This window comes from Brassica rapa, chromosome A03 (assembly GCF_000309985.2).
Source record: "Brassica rapa cultivar Chiifu-401-42 chromosome A03, CAAS_Brap_v3.01, whole genome shotgun sequence".
Taxonomy (NCBI): Eukaryota; Viridiplantae; Streptophyta; class Magnoliopsida; order Brassicales; family Brassicaceae; genus Brassica; species Brassica rapa.
In genome coordinates this window covers 1,312,757-1,331,899 of record NC_024797.2, presented here as the reverse complement: position 1 = coordinate 1,331,899, position 19,143 = coordinate 1,312,757, and the positions used below count along the sequence as shown (strand labels likewise).

Here is a 19,143-nt window from a genome sequence, read left to right as displayed (position 1 = left end):
GATTTTTTCTCATATGAATCTACCAAAATGGATCCTTCTATAGCTCAAGAAGAGTCTAAGTTATTAGATACACCTGCCTCGTCACCTGTGATTGTTAACTAACACGTGATATTCATAGTTATGGAGTGTATCTGGACGGAAGTACATAATATAAACACTCTTAACGTTATCTTTTTTTTTTTGGGTCAAATAACGTTATCTAACACGTGATATTTATAGTTAGATCATGTCTGGAGTGTATCCGGACGGAATTACATAGCATATACACTCTAATATTGTCTTTAGTGATAACTATGCATGTGATATTTATAGATCGTGTATATGGACAGGAATAAATAGTATATACACTCTAAGGTTAACTATACAGGATTACAGGTGGTATATATAGTTCATGTATGGAGGAGGGTATCTGGATGCAATTACATAATAAACTTAAATATTCTCTCTAAAAACTTTTTTTTCCTCTCTAGAAAACTTAGCGATGAATCTTTCTGCTATCACTCAGGGAAACGACAATGACGCCCCGGCGCCGGGTAATGAATTTGCACAGTTCGCCGCTGGATGCTTCTGGGGCGTGGAGCTGGCGTTTCAGAGAGTCTCCGGTGTGACTCATACGGAGGTTGGATACACCCAAGGGTTCCTCCACAATCCTTCATACGAGGATGTCTGCACGAACACAACGAACCATGCAGAGGTTGTCAGGGTTCAGTATGATCCCAAAGAGTGCAACTTTTGTTGACTTAAGCTTGAAGATAACTTAGAGTAGAAGTTATCCTAATGAGATTAGGATTATATAGATTGATAGTTATCTATAAGATATGTTTTCTAATGAGTTTAGGAACTAAAAGAGATATATAAGGAGATGCTATGATTGTGGCATAACTTGTGAGTTTGAGTTTGAGATCTTAATAAAGTGAGTACTTGTTGGGATCATTGTCTTGGATCATAAGTTTACAATTCAATAATTGGTATCAGAGCATTCTATTGAATTCTTAAACAAAATCCAAGAAGAGAAGGTTTGTGAGACAACATGGGTGACAAAGATATAGTTGCGACAACTATCAAACCAAAGGCGCATACTACGACAATCCAATGTCCTATGCTCACTGCCACCAACTACACCGTGTGGAGTATGAGGATGAAGGTGGCGCTCAAGGTACATAAAGTGTGGGAAACAATAGAACCAGGGATAGATGATGGAGATAAGAACGATATGGCTCGTGCTTTGTTGTTTCAGTCCATACCGGAAGCCCTAGTTCTGCAAGTAGGCGATCTTGAGACATCAAAACTTGTGTGGGAAGCAATAAAGGCAAGACATGTGGGAGCTGACAGAGTTCGTGAGGCTAGATTACAAACACTCATGGATGAGTTTAGTCGATTGAAGATGAAAGAAACAGAAACTATTGATGATTTCTCCGGTAAACTCGCAGAGATGTCTTCAAAATCCTCAGCCTTAGGAGAAGACATAGAGGAATCTAAACTTGTCAAGAAATTTCTTCACAGTCTTCCAAGGAAGAAATATATACATATCATAGCTGCTCTTGAACAGGTCCTAAACCTCAACACCACCAGCTTTGAGGATATTGTGGGAAGACTAAAAGCCTATGAGGAGAGGATCGTAGATGATGATCAGCCCGATGATCAAGGAAAACTCATGTACGCCAATGCAGATTCCCAATCACAAACAGAAACCTATGGAAGAGGAAGAGGACGTGGTGGACGTTTTGGTAACAGGGGAAGAGGGCGTGGACGTTACAACAATCAGCAAGACTGGAAGCAAGGCAGAGACACGTCCCGAGTGGTCTGTTTCAGGTGTGATAAAACTGGACACTATGCCTATCTGTGCCCAGACCGGTTGCTGAAACTCCAAGAAACACAAGAGAATGATGCTGAGAGCACACATGAAGCTGAGGAACTGATGATGAATGAAGTTGTGTACTTAAATGAGGAGAATGTGACACCAAGCAAGTTCGAGACACACACTGATAAAGACAATGTGTGGTACTTAGACAATGGCGCAAGCAACCACATGTCAGGAAACAGAGACTATTTTGCGAAGATTGATGAGAGAATCACAGGGAAAGTAAGATTTGGGGATGACTCGCGCATAGACATCAAAGGAAAAGGTTCAATTATTTTCATAAGCAAGGATGGAAAGAAGAAGATCTTGGCCGATGTGTATTTTATACCAGACTTGAAGAGCAATATTATCAGTCTTGGACAAGCTACAGAGTCTGGCTGTGATGTACGAATGAGAAAAGACTATCTCACGTTGCTTGATCGTGACGGGAACCTACTGGTAAAAGCCATCAGGTCCAAGAATCGGCTGTATAAAGTGACGATGGAGGTTGACAATACTAGGTGTCTTCAGGTCGAGAGAGACGATGATTCAGCTGTTTGGCATGCGAGACTTGGGCATGTAAACCGAGACACCATGCGGAGTATGATGAATAAAGAGGTAGTTACAGGTATACCTAATCTGAGCATTGAGAATGAGACTTGCGCTTCTTGTCTGCTAGGAAAGCAGACACGGAAAAGCTTTCCCAAGGCCACTGCATACCGTGCCTCACACGTCCTGGAGCTCATTCATGGAGACCTTTGTGGACCAATATCTCCAACAACGGCAGGCAAGAAGAGGTATGTGTTCGTATTGATTGATGATCATACACGTTATATGTGGTCTATATTGTTGGAGGAGAAAAGGGAAGCTTTCGAGAAGTTCAGAATCTTCAAAAGACTTGTGGAGCAAGAAACAGGAAGTATCATTGGAACATTCAGAACTGATAGGGGTGGTGAGTTCACTTCTCAAGAGTTCCAAACCTTCTGTGACCAGCATGGAATAAAACGTCACTTGACGGCACCGTATTCACCTCAGCAAAACGGAGTCGTTGAGAGACGAAACCGTACTCTAATGGAGATGACCCGCAGCATGATGAAACATATGAGTGTGCCAAGTTACTTATGGGGCGAAGCTGTGAGGCACTCAACATATCTTATCAATAGAGTTGCGACAAGAACTCTGAGACTACAAACACCATATGAGTGCTACAAAAAGAAGAAGCCAAACGTTGGACATCTGAGGGTATTTGGCTGCGTCTGCTACGCTAAGAACGAGGCACCACATCTCAAGAAGTTAGACGACAGATCCAGAGAGCTGGTACACTTAGGAATCGAACCAGGGTCAAAAGCATACCGCTTATACGATCCTACAAATCGAAGAGTTGTTGTGAGCAGAGATGTGATCTTTGCTGAAAGCAAAAAATGGAAGTGGAATGAGAAGGAAACTGACAAGCCTACTCTGATAACACTTCCAATGGCAAGTAGTGAATCTACCTCTGATACAGTTGCTGAGGAAGACGAGAGTGAGCACGCGTCTAGCAATGATGAGGAAACTGAAGAAACAGAGGAAACAGAGGATCAAGTGATCTTGAGAAGATCGACAAGGCAAACGTCAAGACCAAGTTACTTGGATGATTATGTGCTGATGTCTGAGATAGAAGAGATTGAACGCGTTCTGTTGCTTATTGATGAGGAACCGTGGGACTGGAACGAGGCAAAAGATCAGAAGGTATGGAGGAATGCGTGCGAGGAAGAAGTTACTTCTATTAAGAAGAATAAAACTTGGACTCTTGTTGATCTACCAGAAGGAAGCAAAGCAATTGGGTTAAAGTGGGTCTTCAAAGTTAAGCGTAATGCGGATGGTAGCGTTAACAAGTTTAAAGCAAGGCTAGTAGCTAAAGGTTATGTGCAACGCCACGGTGTTGACTTCGATGAAGTCTTCGCTCCAGTCGCAAGGTTAGAGACGGTACGAGTAATTATAGCCTTAGCTGCGTCCAGTGGTTGGGAGATACATCACCTTGATGTGAAAACCGCGTTTCTTCACGGTGAGTTAAAAGAAGAAGTTTTCGTTTCACAACCAGAAGGATTCAAGATCAAAGGAAGTGAACACAAGGTATACAAACTGCATAAAGCCCTCTACGGCTTGAAACAGGCCCCAAGGGCGTGGAATATCAAGCTAAATCAGATTCTAAAAGAGCTTGGGTTCACACGTTGTTCCAAGGAGTCCTCATTGTATCAGAGAAAGACAAAACACTCACTACTTCTTGTTGCAGTTTATGTTGATGATTTACTCGTCACAGGAACTAAGGGTGATGACATAAGAGGTTTTAAGGAGGAGATGGGAAGTAAGTTCGAGATGAGTGATCTCGGGAAACTTAACTATTACCTTGGGATTGAGGTTATCCAGACTAAAGATGGAGTGACGCTGAAACAAGAGAGATATGCTATGAAAATACTTGAAGAAGCGGGAATGTCTGAGTGTAACGCTGTACACATTCCAATGGAGCCAGGGGTAAAGCTTTGCAAAGGTGCAGAGGAGGCAACGATAAACGAGAGAGAGTTTAGGCGTAACATTGGCTGTCTTCGATACTTGATTCATACCAGACCAGATCTTGCTCAGTGTGTTGGAGTGTTAAGCCGCTATATGCATGATCCAAGAAGCTCTCATGGAGCTGCACTGAAACAAGTCCTTCGGTACTTGAAGGGAACGTGCTCTCTTGGGCTTTACTATGAGAACAACGGTATGAAGGAACTAATAGGATACAGTGACAGTAGCTACAATGTGGATCCTGACGATGGCAAGAGCACAACAGGTCATATCTTCTACTTAAACTCTTGTCCTGTGACTTGGTGCTCTCAAAAGCAAGAAATTGTTGCCTTGTCCTCGTGTGAGGCTGAGTATATGGCTGCGACAGAGACAGCAAAACAAGCTTTGTGGCTGCAGGAGTTACTTGAAGAGATTACTGAAGATGGAGTCGGAAAAACAGTGATTCGTATTGATAACAAATCGGCAATCGCACTTGCCAAGAATCCGGTGTTTCATGGACGTAGTAAGCACATACACACAAGGTTCCATTTCATAAGAGAGTGCGTTGAAAAGGGCTTAGTGATCGTTGAGCATGTGGCCGGGACAGAGCAGAAGGCTGATATACTAACCAAAGCACTTGGGAGAATCAAGTTTAAAGACATGAGAAGTCTCATTGGAGTTCAAGATGTGTCAAATGGTGAGTTCAAGCTTAAGGGGGAGAATGTTGACTTAAGCTTGAAGATAACTTAGAGTAGAAGTTATCCTAATGAGATTAGGATTATATAGATTGATAGTTATCTATAAGATATGTTTTCTAATGAGTTTAGGAACTAAAAGAGATATATAAGGAGATGCTATGATTGTGGCATAACTTGTGAGTTTGAGTTTGAGATCTTAATAAAGTGAGTACTTGTTGGGATCATTGTCTTGGATCATAAGTTTACAATTCAATAACTTTGAGTCTCTGCTTGATGTCTTCTGGTCTAGACATGACCCCACCACCTTGAATCGCCAGGTACGTTATGGGTTTCTCTTAACTTGGTCCAAAGATTTAAACTTTTTATGCTGGAGATTGCTAAATTTTTAAAGTTTTAAGACTTTAGATAGAGAACAATACTTATTATAATAACATATCTGTGTAGTGAAACTATCCCTTGACTATTTTTTACCGTGGCTAATGACTTAAAACTGTGATCAGGGAAAAGATGTGGGAACCCAATACAGATCAGGGATATACTTCTACACACCTGAGCAGGAGAAACTAGCGGTGGAGTCAATGGAACGTCACCAGAAACAAATGGAGAGTAAGATCACGACTGAGATTCTACCAGCTAAGAAATTCTACAGAGCTGAGGAGTATCATCAGCAGTACCTGTCAAAGGGTGGGCAGTCCTGTGGCATAGCCTGTAATAGTCCACTCATGTGCAGCGCTGCTACGGCTTGAAAATGCTGAGTTTCCTCTCCCAAGACAGAGGAGTTTAGAGACGTGTTTGTTACACGACCAAATCCCTAATAAGTGTAACAAGTTACTTTCGTGTATCATGTTAGAGACTATAAATGTCTATTGATGTTATTGAATTATTGAATTTAAAGACTTGAGCGAATCTTATGGAATAAAAAAAAGGATGGATAAGGTTTCTCTTATTGCCATTTGCTTCACCATCAACAACAATACACACTTTAAGAACATCACTAATCTGATCCTTTTCACATATTGATCTAGCAAAATGGATCCTTTGATAGGTCAAGAAGAACTTCAGTTAGTAGATACACCTGCCGACTTGCGGTTATTCCTTCTTTGTTCCTCTCTCCGACAAAAACAGAGGAGTGTTCTCTCTATGTGTGTGTAGTTGATTTGTAATTCTCAGTTCATAATAAAAGATTTAATAATATTGTTACTTTTTTGAAAAATTCAAAATGAATAAGTGACAATTTAAAAGAATCAATAATATCTTTTATTTATTCTGTTAGTTATTCCATTATTTGTTGATGTTCTTGAATTATTGAGCGGATCTTGTGGATGAGAAAAGATAAAGTCTGATAGAGTTTGGCTTAGTTTCACTTTAGGCCACTTAAATAGTTTCACTTTAAGACACTTAAGGCTACAGTCTCATAAGTTTCTTATTGTCAATTTGATTTTGTAGCTTTAATACAGAAATAAACGTGACTTTTATAGAATGGTGGGTGGAATCTTTTAAAAGAAAATATACCGTAGACATCTTATAAAAAGCCATAATTCACCAAATTATTATGTATTTTTCTTGTGTGCCAATAATTAAGCTATTCAGCCTTTAGGTAGGTAGCTATATAAACAACAGACTGATCTCTATCTCATATCAATCTAGCAAAATGGATCCTTCTATAGCTCAAGAAGAGTCCAAGTTATTAAATACACCTACAACGGATCCTTCTCCTATAGCTCAAGAAGAGCCTCAGTTAGTAGATCAACCTGTTATTGTTCCTTCTCCGATAGCACAGGAGCCTGACAACGATGTACCGGCACCGGGAAGCCAGTTTGCTGAGTTCGCCGCTGGATGTTTCTGGGGACTGGAGCTTGCTTTCCAGAGGATCCCTGGCGTGACTAAGACTGAGGTTGGGTACACTCATGGGATCTCTCACAATCCTTCATACGAGGTTGTCCGCACGAACAAAACGAACCATGCAGAGGTTGTAAGGGTTCAGTATGATCCCAATGAGTGCAGCTATGAGACCCTGCTTGATTTGTTCTGGTCTAGGCATGATCCCACCACCTTAAATCGCCAGGTATCATTTTTTTTTAACGAATGTAAAATTTATTCAGACAAAAAAAAAGTTTTCACATAAATTTTACATTCATTCAAATAAAAAAAAATCTATAGGCGACGTAAGGTGGTGAGATCGATTTTCACTGTTGGTTTTTGATTTCTTGTTTCGTTAAACTACCTTTTTGATTTTTTAATTTTTTTTTCAAAAAACTACTTTTTGATAACCATTCCTTTGATGTTTAAATGTTGCAGGGAGAGCTTGTGGGAGCTCAATACCGATCAGGGATATACTTCTATACACCAGAGCAAGAGAAACTTGCACATCAATCTCTTGAGAATCAGCAGACAAAACTTGAGAAGAAGATTGTGACTGAGATCTTACCAGCAAAGAAGTTCTACAAAGCTGAAGAATACCATCAGCACTATCTAGCTAAAGGTGGCATGTATGGCAATGCGCAATCTCCTGCAAAGAGCTGCAAGGACCCTATCCGCTGCTACGGCTAAGGCCCTGTTCGTTTGGAGGTCGCTAGCGTCAGCGACCAATTTCAGCGACTAAACGTTGTTCGTTTACCGGTCGCGGAGTCAGCGACTGATCGCAGCGACCAGACGCTAGCGACCCGCGATTAAAAATTTTGATCGCCGAAAATTCAGCGTTTGCGACCAAAAACCTGCGATAAAAAAAATGATATCAAATAAATATTTGGTCGCCAGCGATACTGAAACGAACAACTCAGCGACAACCGCTGCGATCAACCTCGCGATCTGCAAACGAACAACTATCAGCGACACTATGTCGCAGTCGCTGGTCGCTGACTCTGGTCGCTGACGCTGGCTACCACGAAACGAACAGGGCCTAAGTATAAAGACTTTGTAACTCTTTCATCCCAAAACAGAGAAGTGTTCTCTGTTTGTATGTGTGTAATTCTCAGTCCATTTTGAAAACTTTATGTTGAATACAAAAGACAAAAATATTATTTTATTTTATTCGGTTAGTTATTCAATTCATTTGAATGATTTTGAGTAACAATTAAACACAAAAAAACAGGGGAAAACAGAGGAAAAAACAGGGGAAAACAGAGGAAAAAAACAGAGTATATGGGGGAAAATTTTCACTACGCTTCCCAACCACGCAACTGGGTGGCTCGAGCGACACGGCTAACTCCAAGGGTGAAAGCACCCATACGGAGGTTGCAGGAATGAGTATGGCACATTGTCTTGATGTTGTGAAAGGCTCGAGTCATGTACTTTTGTAGCTCTAGATTCACTTTCTCCTCTTCCCACATGAACCCTTGAATGTTCTGAACCCACTCAAAGTAACTCACAGTCACTCCTCCTGCGTTTGCGTATATATCTGGTAGTATAATCACTCCTTTCTTCGACAGAATCTGCCAAATAATCATAACAGATTAGGATTACATTACAAGAGATGGGTTTATTTAGTGTTGTTATCATTACCTCATCAGCATCTGGATCAGTTGGATGGTTAGCTGCCTCTACAATGAACTTAGCCTTCACATCTGCAGCATTCTCCCTAACCAAAAAGATCGAGAAAAGAATCAGAAATTTGAATCTCTATGGTTGGTTCTGATTTGATGAGAGAAAAGCTTACTTGTTCAGGACACCACCAAGAGCACAAGGAATGAGAACATCACACTCATGGAGCAACAGTTCGTCAGAGTCCATAGCGTCTCCGCCAGTGAACTCATTGAGACTTCCAGTTGCCTCTTTGTGTTTCAGAAGAGCGTTGATGTCGATACCTTCAGGGTTTCTGACTGCACCTGTAATGTCACTCACAGCAACCACTTTCCCACCTTTCTCATGGATCAGCTTAGCTGCCCATGTTCCAACATTCCCAAAACCCTGTCATCACACATCAACCAAATCTCTCAACTTCTTCTCATTCTCAGACAATATGTTTTAAAAGAGAGGTTTGGTTGTTTCATTATAGAAGATGTTTGCACAAATATAGGTAACTTTAAAATTATCAAAAATTGTATATTCAAATGTATTTTTTATGATATATATTTATAATTGAATAAATTAGTTTTACATCTTTGAACCAAAAAAAAGTTTTACATTATATTTTAATGATATTTTTGATAATAAATAGTTTTTTTTTTAATATATATGCATTGAAATAAAACATTATCTAATATGAAACCTACAACATTAAAATCTTTTACCTGAACAACAAATGTCAATCCCTGAATCGATTTGCCATACTCAGCAAGAAGAGCTTCAGTGGCATAGACCACACCACGTCCTGTAGCAGCTTCTCTACCAAGCGAACCACCAAGATCCTATAACCAAAGTGAACAAACACTCATCCACTAATGAAAAAGCTCAAAACTTTGGTTGTGATCCACAATCATAATCAAAGGCCTCTCTTACAATGGGCTTGCCGGTGACAACAGCAGGGGAATGCCCATGAAACTTGGAGTACTCATCAAGAATCCAAGCCATGGTCTGAGCGTTGGTCCCCATGTCAGGAGCAGGGACATCGGTGTGAATACCAATGAGATCATGGATCTTCTGCGTGAAGACACGTGTAAGACGCTCGAGCTCGCTCAAACTCAAGTCGCGAGGGCTGCATCCGATCCCACCTTTAGCTCCACCGTACGGAATGTCCGCGACAGCTGTCTTCCACGTCATCAGCTGAGCTAAAGCGTTCACTTCATCCGGATCCACCTTCAAAAAAATTAAAAAAAAATCATAAAAATCAAAACTTTGGACAAACCCAATCCCTAGATTCGATTCAAGATCCCAATTACAAGAACCCAAGATCAAAAGGGAGAGACTTTATAGCAAAGAGATGAACCTCGGGGTGATATCTGATTCCACCCTTCATGGGTCCGCGAGAATTGTCGTGCTGGACCCTGAATCCGATGTAGGAGACGAGGGTCCCGTCGTCTTTGGGGATCGTGCATTCGACCTTGATTTCTCGGAATGGGATCATGAGACTCTTCTCGATCTTCGAATCCAGGCCGAGGATTCGCGATGCGTGACGGAAGTTTCTGTTGGTTGCGGCTAGAGCATTCATGATGGCTCAATGGGAGTTTTTCTTCGAATTGAGATTGAGAGATGATGGGAGGAGGAAGAAGAGAAGAGAGGAAGAGTGTATTTGTAGGAGGGGATGGATGATAGAGAAAGCGTTAATTTTGAATGGAGACGAAAGAGAAACTCTCTTATGCCTGAAAATGACGCTTTTGTCCTTTACTATCTAATTTCGCTTTCTTTTTTGTTTGCATTTATTTATCTTTCAATTTCTTCCTAACTTTTTTTGGCTTTTTTAAGTCAAATCAAATCTCAAAAAGGTCAGTAATACAAACCCTACATTTTCCTCCAAAAAAATTGCTTTGCGTGACACAAAAAAACATTGAAAAAAGAAAATGGCTCAAAAATACATTAAAAACTTTAATGAAACATCTAAAATTTATTAGTTAAATATACTAAAATGCTTATAACATTATTTGGAAAATCAGAAATAAATAATATTTTTCATGTTTATGTTGCTAGACAAGTGAAATTACAGATTTTGTAATTAGAGGTTTTTTAGAGATATATATTTACGTAAATGAGGAAAAATAAGAGGTTTGCTTCTTAATAGTACTCTTTTTTTTTTTTTTGTAAAAGACGTGTTGGACCCCCAGAAAGGTTGGAACTGGGGGATGAGTATTTAGTTGATTAGTATTTTTCTGTCTTTTCACTTTTGGTTAAACATACTGAACTAGGGAAGGTGGTTCTCTTATTTTTCTTGTTTGGTCAACAACTCGGAACGGTGTTATTATCCTTTCATCAATGTTACAACCATTTTTATGACTAATTGATCTTCCCAAAAGCAGATCAATATGACTTTTGCTTCCTTTTTCTTACAAAAGTTTTCTATGGCTTATAAGAAATTAATGATATTTAATTGTAGAATTGATTTAGAAAGTTGTGGATAGACATCTTACATAAGGTCCACGTTAGAACAAAAAAGTATGCATCTAGTACAATGGATTCCCCTAACTATTCATTCTTCATCATCTAAATAATATATATATATACGCGACTCATTAACGTCATAAAATCATAATTTTCTTTATTTTTATTTAGTAATCATTTCTATTAAAATGTATATTTTCTGGTGAAGAAAACCTTTAAACTTGATAATATCATACTATTATGAAAGAAATATTATATAAAGGGCATTCTAGGGACATCGTTGGTGATTTTTAATGGCATTTGGTGAAATTAAAGATGGTTAATCCGAATATACTTTAGAATATGATCAACGTGAAAATATACATTTCATAATTAACAAAATGTATATATTTATTTCAACAAAGCATGAAACAAAATAAAAATTGACCGTCAATTTTTATCATGTGGAAGATGCGGGAAACAAGGAGTAAGGGCATCTCCAATGCAACACTAAAATTTACTCTATATTTCACTCTACAATAGAGTAACTCATTATAGAGTTGAATTTGCTCCAATGGTTCACTCTATAATAGAGTTACTCTATAATAGAGTGGAATATAGAGTAATCTTGTTTTTTTACTCCAAATATAGAGTGAAAAAATAAGATTACTCTATATTTCACTCTATTATAGAGTAACTCTATTATAGAGTGAACCATTGGAGCAAATCCAACTCTATAATAGAGTTACTCTATTTTAGAGTGGAATATAGAGTAAATTTTAGTGTAGCATTGTAGATGGTCTAAGGACGCGATTCTTGCGTGACGTACTGTGATGCTGCTAAACAATCTGAACCGTTAAGAATCGGATGGTCTGAAACCGTAGGAACAAGATTCGGAATTATAGTCAGACCCAACTCCCAAGTACACACACGTTGCAGAAGTTGCTATCCTTCATTCTTTAGAGCATACGCATCGGAGTTCAAGGGGAGGGGGTCACACGTTTTCCAAAAAAAAAAATATTAAAATAAGCATAAATGAAGACTTCGGCTCGTCCCGTCTCTTCCGCGTGAACCCGGGTCGTGACTGTTCAGCGGACCCCACACCACGTGGCGGCCTGTTATTGATCACTTTATTTAATTTTTAAAAAAAAAAAAATCAAACAAAAAAAAAAATTAATTTCCTGAACTTCAATGAGCGGTTCGCCGCTGCGCATGCTCATATAATTGGATGGCGACTCTTTGCTTACCTGGCTCTGTCGCCCCTATCCCAATTTTTAAATTCCTTATTTTACTTTTGACCTCGTGTCAATTTTAATGCATGAATGAATCTCTTTGTGGTAAATCGTATAAGTAAATTATTTGATACCCTAAAATAGTACCCTATATTAGATACAGGAAAATCAAATCATAACATTTGCAACTAGAACTACAAAAATTAAAAACGAGGAAATCTACCAAGTACACGTAATCTATGGGGGAGTATATTAACACTTGCAGCTACAAAAAATATGTCCTGATAGAAACATATCACGTGGACACATTGACAGACTCTTTCTTTTTGTTTGTACGTCAAACATATCATGAACTCAATGGTGTGCGTCTGTGTGACCATAATTTTGATTGTTTAGAACTAAGAGATATTTAAGTTAAGGAAATGTGACCATAATTTACTTGGTTAGTTTTGATTAATTATTATAATTACAATCATGTTTTACAAAAAAGTGTCGTGTTAAAACATTAGTCAGTTACGTATATATCACATGTTTATAGAATTTGTAGATAAATAACGAGTAACACCACAAACTTCCGGGGAACATATTAATATATCAAAACGATTGAATTAGTTCCATATCTCAAGTAATACAAAAAATAAAAGATGGGAACATTTCACTGGTTTAAGGATTAAAAACTGTTACATTAATCAATATTTTATCTTAAGAAAATTTTCAGTATTTAGGTGGAGGAAGTAGCCAAGTGGAACCCTTGATGTAACCAAGAGTGAGGAAAGGCCTAACTTCGTTTTGATCAACATCTTGTGTGTAAGGCACTCTCTTCTCTTGGTGTGAACCTGGTCCGAAACACTTGTATTCTCCATAGAACACCGTCCTGAATTTATACAAATCACAATATCCGATTCAGTTTATGATCAAATATATGAAAATGTAACTGAGCGAGTTATATATGTGATTGAGATGATATGAAATGTTACTTGTCATAGCCGCGGTTGAAGTTTTCCCTCCAGCCAGCTGGATTGACCACGCTACTCATCTCTGTAAAAGCATAGATAACTTTTGGATGGCTCATCCAAGACCGGCCCAAATAAATTCCGGTTCCGGTCCCAGTGATTTTGCAGTGCACGAACGTGTATCCGTTTTGCTCGGTATCACTTTGTCGAGCTTGTGCCGTGATCACTCTTAATCCATCTCCAACAGCGTGTAATTGCGTGTTCTATTGATTTATAAACAAATATTTATATAAACATGTTATATATAAGAATTTAGTGATTTTGTGTTTAGAGATATCTCATAGCTTACCAAGTACAAGGAAGCTCCTCTTCCGAAGATAAAATCATAGGTTCCTTCGATGTAACAGTCCTTAAAGAAATGGTTGCCTTTGTCGTCGCAAAGAGTATCTTGAAAACCGTAGAATTTACAGCTGTAAAAAGCTGCCTTGTCACCGTTGATCCTCATAGCTAGAGCTTGTCCTTGTGCACCTGGTTTCGGCATAGGAGCAGTATTCTACAGAATAACATAATCAAATATACACATACATTAGATCAGTATATATATAGCAAGTAATGCGATAACATACGTAGAACGTATATATATATATATATATATATATTTCACATACCTTGATGATGAGGTTAGCTGCCAAGAAATAGTCAGACCAGACTATAAGAGTTGCACTCTCAACGGTTCCGTACTGAGCGGCCGTTCCGTGGTAAGTCAAGATCGTTTCTGAACCAGGTTGACCAAGCAATGTAATGAATGGTCGCGCCACGTCGATCGTGACCTTTTCATTGTATACACCTGGAGCCAACTTGATGACCACACGGTTCTTGTTTCCAGTCGGAATGCTCTTGATCGCTTCGTTTATTGTCTTAAAGTTAGCGCCTCCTTTTTGATTCACCTGCAATGAAATAGTCCTTTCGTTTTAGAAAGATTTATGTTTTGAAAATAAAGTTTTACAAATATACATCTTTTTGACTTGCAATGTATTTTTAAATTTTAATCAGGTTATAATAGATTGTAAATTTCAAAAAAATCAATCGTGTTCATTAAATTTATTAAAACCGAACCAGAATATCAGACTACAATATTGTAACTTACGGTGATAACTTGTCGTGCTGTTTCAGCAGCTTCCAGGGAGGGGTCTAGGGTTCCCTTTCTCTGGGAATAAGGTGCAACGTTTGTCTGGAACCATTGCGGGATTTGGGACCTGTCTTCTGGAATCGGCGCTGTATCAGTGGCTAGAACCACTGGAGAGGCAAAAGCGACTAGGAATGCAACTATGGTCAGAGAAATGTAATCCATCTTTTATTAATTTAATATGTTAATTATTTTCTTTTATTTTTCTTACAAAATAAAAGAAAATAATGAAAAATGAAACAGAACCAAAAATAATGTATTTACTACAAGATTATTTACTATTGAAGAAATAAAGAAGCATCGAAGGGGTTTATATACTTTGTCTTGCTCGTTGATGTCTGGCCGGACAGATCTAATTTTTACTATTATCGTTTGTGGTTCAGGTTTTTTTTTTTTTTTGTAACTGTGGTTCAGGTTTTTTACTTTTCCAATAAAGGAGATGTTACAGGTTGTAAAGTCAAATACGTTGGTTTACCCCTCCAAAGAAAATTCTATTATTATATTCTTGCTATTTTAAAATTTACCTAAAGTTTTTGTTTTGAAACACTTTTTGAAACACAAAAATAATTTACCTAAACTACATATTATGTTTGAATGTAAATTTGCTAGAAACAACTATAAGAGAATTAAGTTAAAAAAAACAACTATAAGAGAATTTTCATAATGAGATATGTCATTATTGTAGTGTACGGGTTTCGAATGCTATAATTCATGAAAACTCATAATTCATATTATAAAGATGTAAATGTAATGATGTGATAGTTGTCTGAGTAACGCTCATATTTTTTTAAAAGGTCAAGTCAATGTTCAAAACAAAAATATTCCATATTCTTTTACAACTAATTTCTTGTAAGTGATTGGAGAATAGAAAATGCTATGTGGGTTGAGTACTTAACTAAAACGACCGATTAATTAGTTAAAAATGACTTACATTTCGATGATTGAATAGATGCAATTAACATAAGGTAATATAATAATATCTGAGGATAAAAAAATAAATGAAAATTTGAATATGCTGATCATATTTTTATGATATGTAACGTGGGCAATCCGCGGGAGATCGACTTGATCACGAAGAAATTACAAAATAAGGTTTGCATATAATATTCAGTAGCTCATCTCTTTCGTTTTCACCATTCTAAAACTATTCGCTCAACGTTGCTTATTTATATCAGACGCGCAAACATCTCTAAAGACAGAAGTTGAAACTAAAGTTTTCTCAAAAAAGAAAAAAAAAGAGTTGAGTAGTCCAACTAACATGCAAACGGTAGGGTTTTGAAGGATATGTGAGTGAAATATTGATTGGCGATCATGCTCCGTAGTGGATATAACCAGTTCTTCTATGTAATGATAAAAATAATCTGTAATGGGTTCTTCGTGTCACGAATTATCTGCGTGAAGGGTTTTTGTTTCCATATCGAAACGTGACTGACGGTGATTGGAAATTTGGAATAGCTAGTGGTTATATTAAAATAACATACACGTGTTATTTATTAGTATTTGTCTTTGTCGCTGTCGTGTATGTGTTTGAAATTTTGTAACTTTTCTAGAAAGAAGAAATGAGAAAATGCGTGTGTATAGAATTTGCTACGCATTTAATTAATCGTGTCTGCTGCGAGTTTTGTGGGTGGGGATTTACTGCACTGCGTTTGACTTAAAATGCTTCGAATGGTAAAAGCAGTTTAAGCAGGACAGATCAAGCAGATCATGCAGATCAAGTAGGACAAGTGCAGATCAAGCAGATCATGCAGGAGAGAACCATATCAAATAATTTATTATAACTTATGAATGACAAAACCAGTTTAACACTATAGATCATATATTAAAACAAAAAAAAATGACACTTAGATATCTAAACAAATATCTTAGATGTTATAGAATCGGCTGAAATGTATGTAAATGTTTTATAAGATACTTATACTTCTTTTATTTTCTTATTTATAAAAATTAAAAATTATATGACAAAAAATAATAAGTAGAAAATGATAATTTTGTATTGTTAAAATTGTAAATAAAATAAAATAAAAATATTGTATTCATAAAACTAGATAAATATATTTTTAAAGTTATGTGTTGTAATAAAGTTATTTATTGATCAAACAAAAAAAAAAGCAGATCAACACCACCAAATGTTGGCGGGTGAGATCTGCATGGAGATCTCCTGCTTTTTCCACAAAAAGACAAAAAAATATTGAACTGCATGCAGATCTCCTGCTTGAACTGCTTTTGTAAACAGAAAATGGTGAATGATGAATGCAGAGCGGGATAACTGCATGTGCAGGAGATCTGCACTTGTCCCGCTCCTCCATTCGGACACTAGGTTTCGAATGGTAAAAGCAGTTCAAGCACGACAGATCAAGCAGATCAAGTAGGACAAGTGCAGATCAAGCGGGACAAGTGCAGATCAAGCGGATCATGCAGGAGAGAACCAGATCGAATAATTTAGTATAACTTATGAATGATAAAATCAGTTCAAAACTATAGATCAGATATTAAAACAATAAATATTTTTAAGATACTTATACTTCTTTCAGATATTAAAACAATAAATGTTATAGGATAGGACGAAATGCCTGTAAATGTTTTTAAGATACTTATACTTCTTTTATTTTTTATTTATAAAAATTAAAAATTAAATGACAAAAAATAATAAGTAGAGAATGATAATTTTATATTGTTAAAGTTGTAAATGAAATAAAATAAAAATATTGTATTCATAAAACTAGATAAATATATTTTTAAAATTATGTGTTGTAACAAAGTTATTTATTGACCGAAAAAAAAAGGCAGATCAACACCACCAAATGTTGGTGGGTGAGATATGCATGCAGATCTCCTGCTTTTTCCACAAAAAGACAGAAAATATTGAACTGCATGCAGATCTCCCGCTTGAACTGCTTTTGCAAACAAAAAATGGTGAATGGTGAATGCAGTGTGGGAGAACTGCATGTGCAGGAGATCTGCACTTGTCCCGCTCCTCCATTCGGACACTTAGGGCTGGGCATAAAATTCGAAACCCGAAATCCGAACCGAATCCGAACCAAAACACCCGATCCGTACCCGATTCGAAATGTAAAAAATACCTCAATGGATCTTATAGGGTGTTACAAAACATATCCGAATCCGAAGTGTTATTAACCGAACTCAAACGAGTAACCCGAAAACCCGAAAAATCCGAAAACCCGAAAAAATATCTGAAGAAACCGATCCGAATATCCAAATTAATATATAATATAAATATTTAAAACATAAACATGTACTTCAAATATTCAATTTCATATTTATTTGGATATAATATCTAACAATAAGTATTGAAAATTTAAATAAACACCTTAAATACTCCATTATATACAAAGAAAGATATATTTCTTATGTTTTACTTTTAAATTTTAGATTTTACTTTGGATATACCCGAACCAATCCGATATAACCCGAATCCGAATGATATATGGTTTAGAGTTACAAGAACCAATCACTTAGGGCGGATCTCGTCTCTCTGGCGGCCGCCGCCTGTGCGGTCGCCGGATTCACTTCTTCTTTCGCCGTAAGGTTAGCTGTGGTGGTGCTTGAGTCTTCTCCAACTGTAGAGATTTTGGTTTTGGTGATGATTTCAACGAGGGTGTGTGTGGATTACAAGGAGGTTGTTTCGCTGGCTTAATCTCTTTCAGATGATGGGGCACTTGGATTTCGCTGGACTGGATGGTGGTTTCCTGTCTCGGCCATTGTCTAGGTTCAACTTATCTTCAACTTTCAGTTGCTGTGAAAGTAGTACAGTCTTTCTGAGGGTGGATTTCAGCTTGCTCTTGGTATGTTCTCAGTGGTGGCATGTGGAGGTTGGTGACCCTAGCTTAGGCCCTTGTGAGGGTAAAGGGTTAAGGTCCACTTCTCGTTTTGTATGATGTTATTTTTTAGAACTGCAGGCTTCTGGTGGAGCCATGGTTTTTGTCATTATTTTCGGATCCTTATGGAGCAACGGTCTGTGTCGATTTGCTTCTACCATAATGTTTCAGAACAGAGACGGATCTCCAAAAACTGGTTTCTTTTCAAGCCGCTAATGTGGATAAAAGAAGAGCCAAATTGTTTTAAAAGTCTGTTCTTATGCTTTAACAGTTTGTCCCATAATCTTGGCAAACATGCGACATGAGGTCTTCTTCTTTCATGATGAAGATGCTATCTTGTAGCCTTTGCATTACCTTCACTTCCAATATAGAGTGAAAGCAATAAGGAGCTAAGCCCCTTTGATGATTGGAGTTTAAAGCATGTATCTCTTGCTGAGAATGGTGTTGCTACTAGCATTGCTATCAGCGTTACACTGGTCCATCGCTACCAATTATCTGGCGACTAGGGTCCCTGCTGGCTAGTAATCTACTATCCGAGCAGAGGCTGCCAATGGAATCTCCATGACAGGCTATCACAGCTTCCCTGCTGGCTGTCGAGCCTCTAGCATGTTTCATTTGTTCATGCTTTGTTTTGGCACCTACTGGTGTCTTTTATTTTTCTGTTTTCTTATTCCTCCCAATCCTCTGTCTATAAGGTGTGTGTTTTTAGGGAGGTAAGTTGTTCTTTCTGAATTTCAGATTACAAATACAATCAGTGTTAAAAAAAAAAACCATATCCGAATGATATATGGTTACTTCGGACATATCCGAAGTGTTATATCCGAATCCGATCCGTACTTATAAATTTACTAGAATGAGATCTAGGAGATGTTACAAAATGGAACCGAAATCTGAAAAACCCGATCTGAACCCGAACGGAT

At 37.7% G+C, this 19,143-nt stretch overlaps 3 protein-coding genes and 1 non-coding gene across 5 annotated transcripts; 2 read left to right on the top strand and 2 right to left on the bottom strand.

Moving 5' to 3' along the window:
* The first annotated feature begins 12 nt into the window (after nt 1-12).
* Nucleotides 13-8,106, top strand: LOC103856844 (peptide methionine sulfoxide reductase A2). Of its 2 annotated transcripts, none has more exons than XM_009133974.3 (5): nt 13-77; nt 6,062-6,072; nt 6,723-7,129; nt 7,363-7,615; nt 7,969-8,106. In XM_009133974.3, the coding sequence occupies exons 1-4, from the start codon at nt 28-30 to the stop codon at nt 7,612-7,614; spliced, it is 720 nt and encodes a 239-aa protein (XP_009132222.2). In that variant the 5' UTR covers nt 13-27; the 3' UTR covers nt 7,615; nt 7,969-8,106. The 2 variants fall into 2 exon arrangements, with proteins under 2 accessions (XP_009132222.2, XP_033144502.1); XM_033288611.1 differs by having other exon boundaries at nt 7,363-7,613; nt 7,966-8,044.
* Nucleotides 5,319-6,010, top strand: LOC103855730. The gene is made up of 2 exons (XR_004456734.1): nt 5,319-5,381; nt 5,565-6,010. It is a non-coding gene; the product is annotated as an uncharacterized LOC103855730 (transcript).
* Nucleotides 8,060-10,283, bottom strand: LOC103855726 (glutamate dehydrogenase 2). Its single transcript, XM_009132742.3, has 6 exons — nt 9,929-10,283; nt 9,502-9,798; nt 9,294-9,410; nt 8,720-8,970; nt 8,566-8,641; nt 8,060-8,495 (listed from the first exon to the last, which is right to left on the bottom strand). The coding sequence occupies exons 1-6, from the start codon at nt 10,148-10,150 to the stop codon at nt 8,223-8,225; spliced, it is 1,236 nt and encodes a 411-aa protein (XP_009130990.2). The 5' UTR covers nt 10,151-10,283; the 3' UTR covers nt 8,060-8,222.
* Nucleotides 10,284-12,817: 2,534 nt separating this feature from the next.
* LOC103855725 (probable pectinesterase 50) lies at nt 12,818-14,677 on the bottom strand. Its single transcript, XM_009132741.3, has 5 exons — nt 14,346-14,677; nt 13,867-14,145; nt 13,548-13,751; nt 13,223-13,461; nt 12,818-13,119 (listed from the first exon to the last, which is right to left on the bottom strand). Exons 1-5 carry the CDS (start codon nt 14,547-14,549, stop codon nt 12,960-12,962), a joined length of 1,086 nt encoding a protein of 361 aa, XP_009130989.1. The 5' UTR covers nt 14,550-14,677; the 3' UTR covers nt 12,818-12,959.
* Between the last annotated feature and the right edge of the window lie 4,466 nt (nt 14,678-19,143).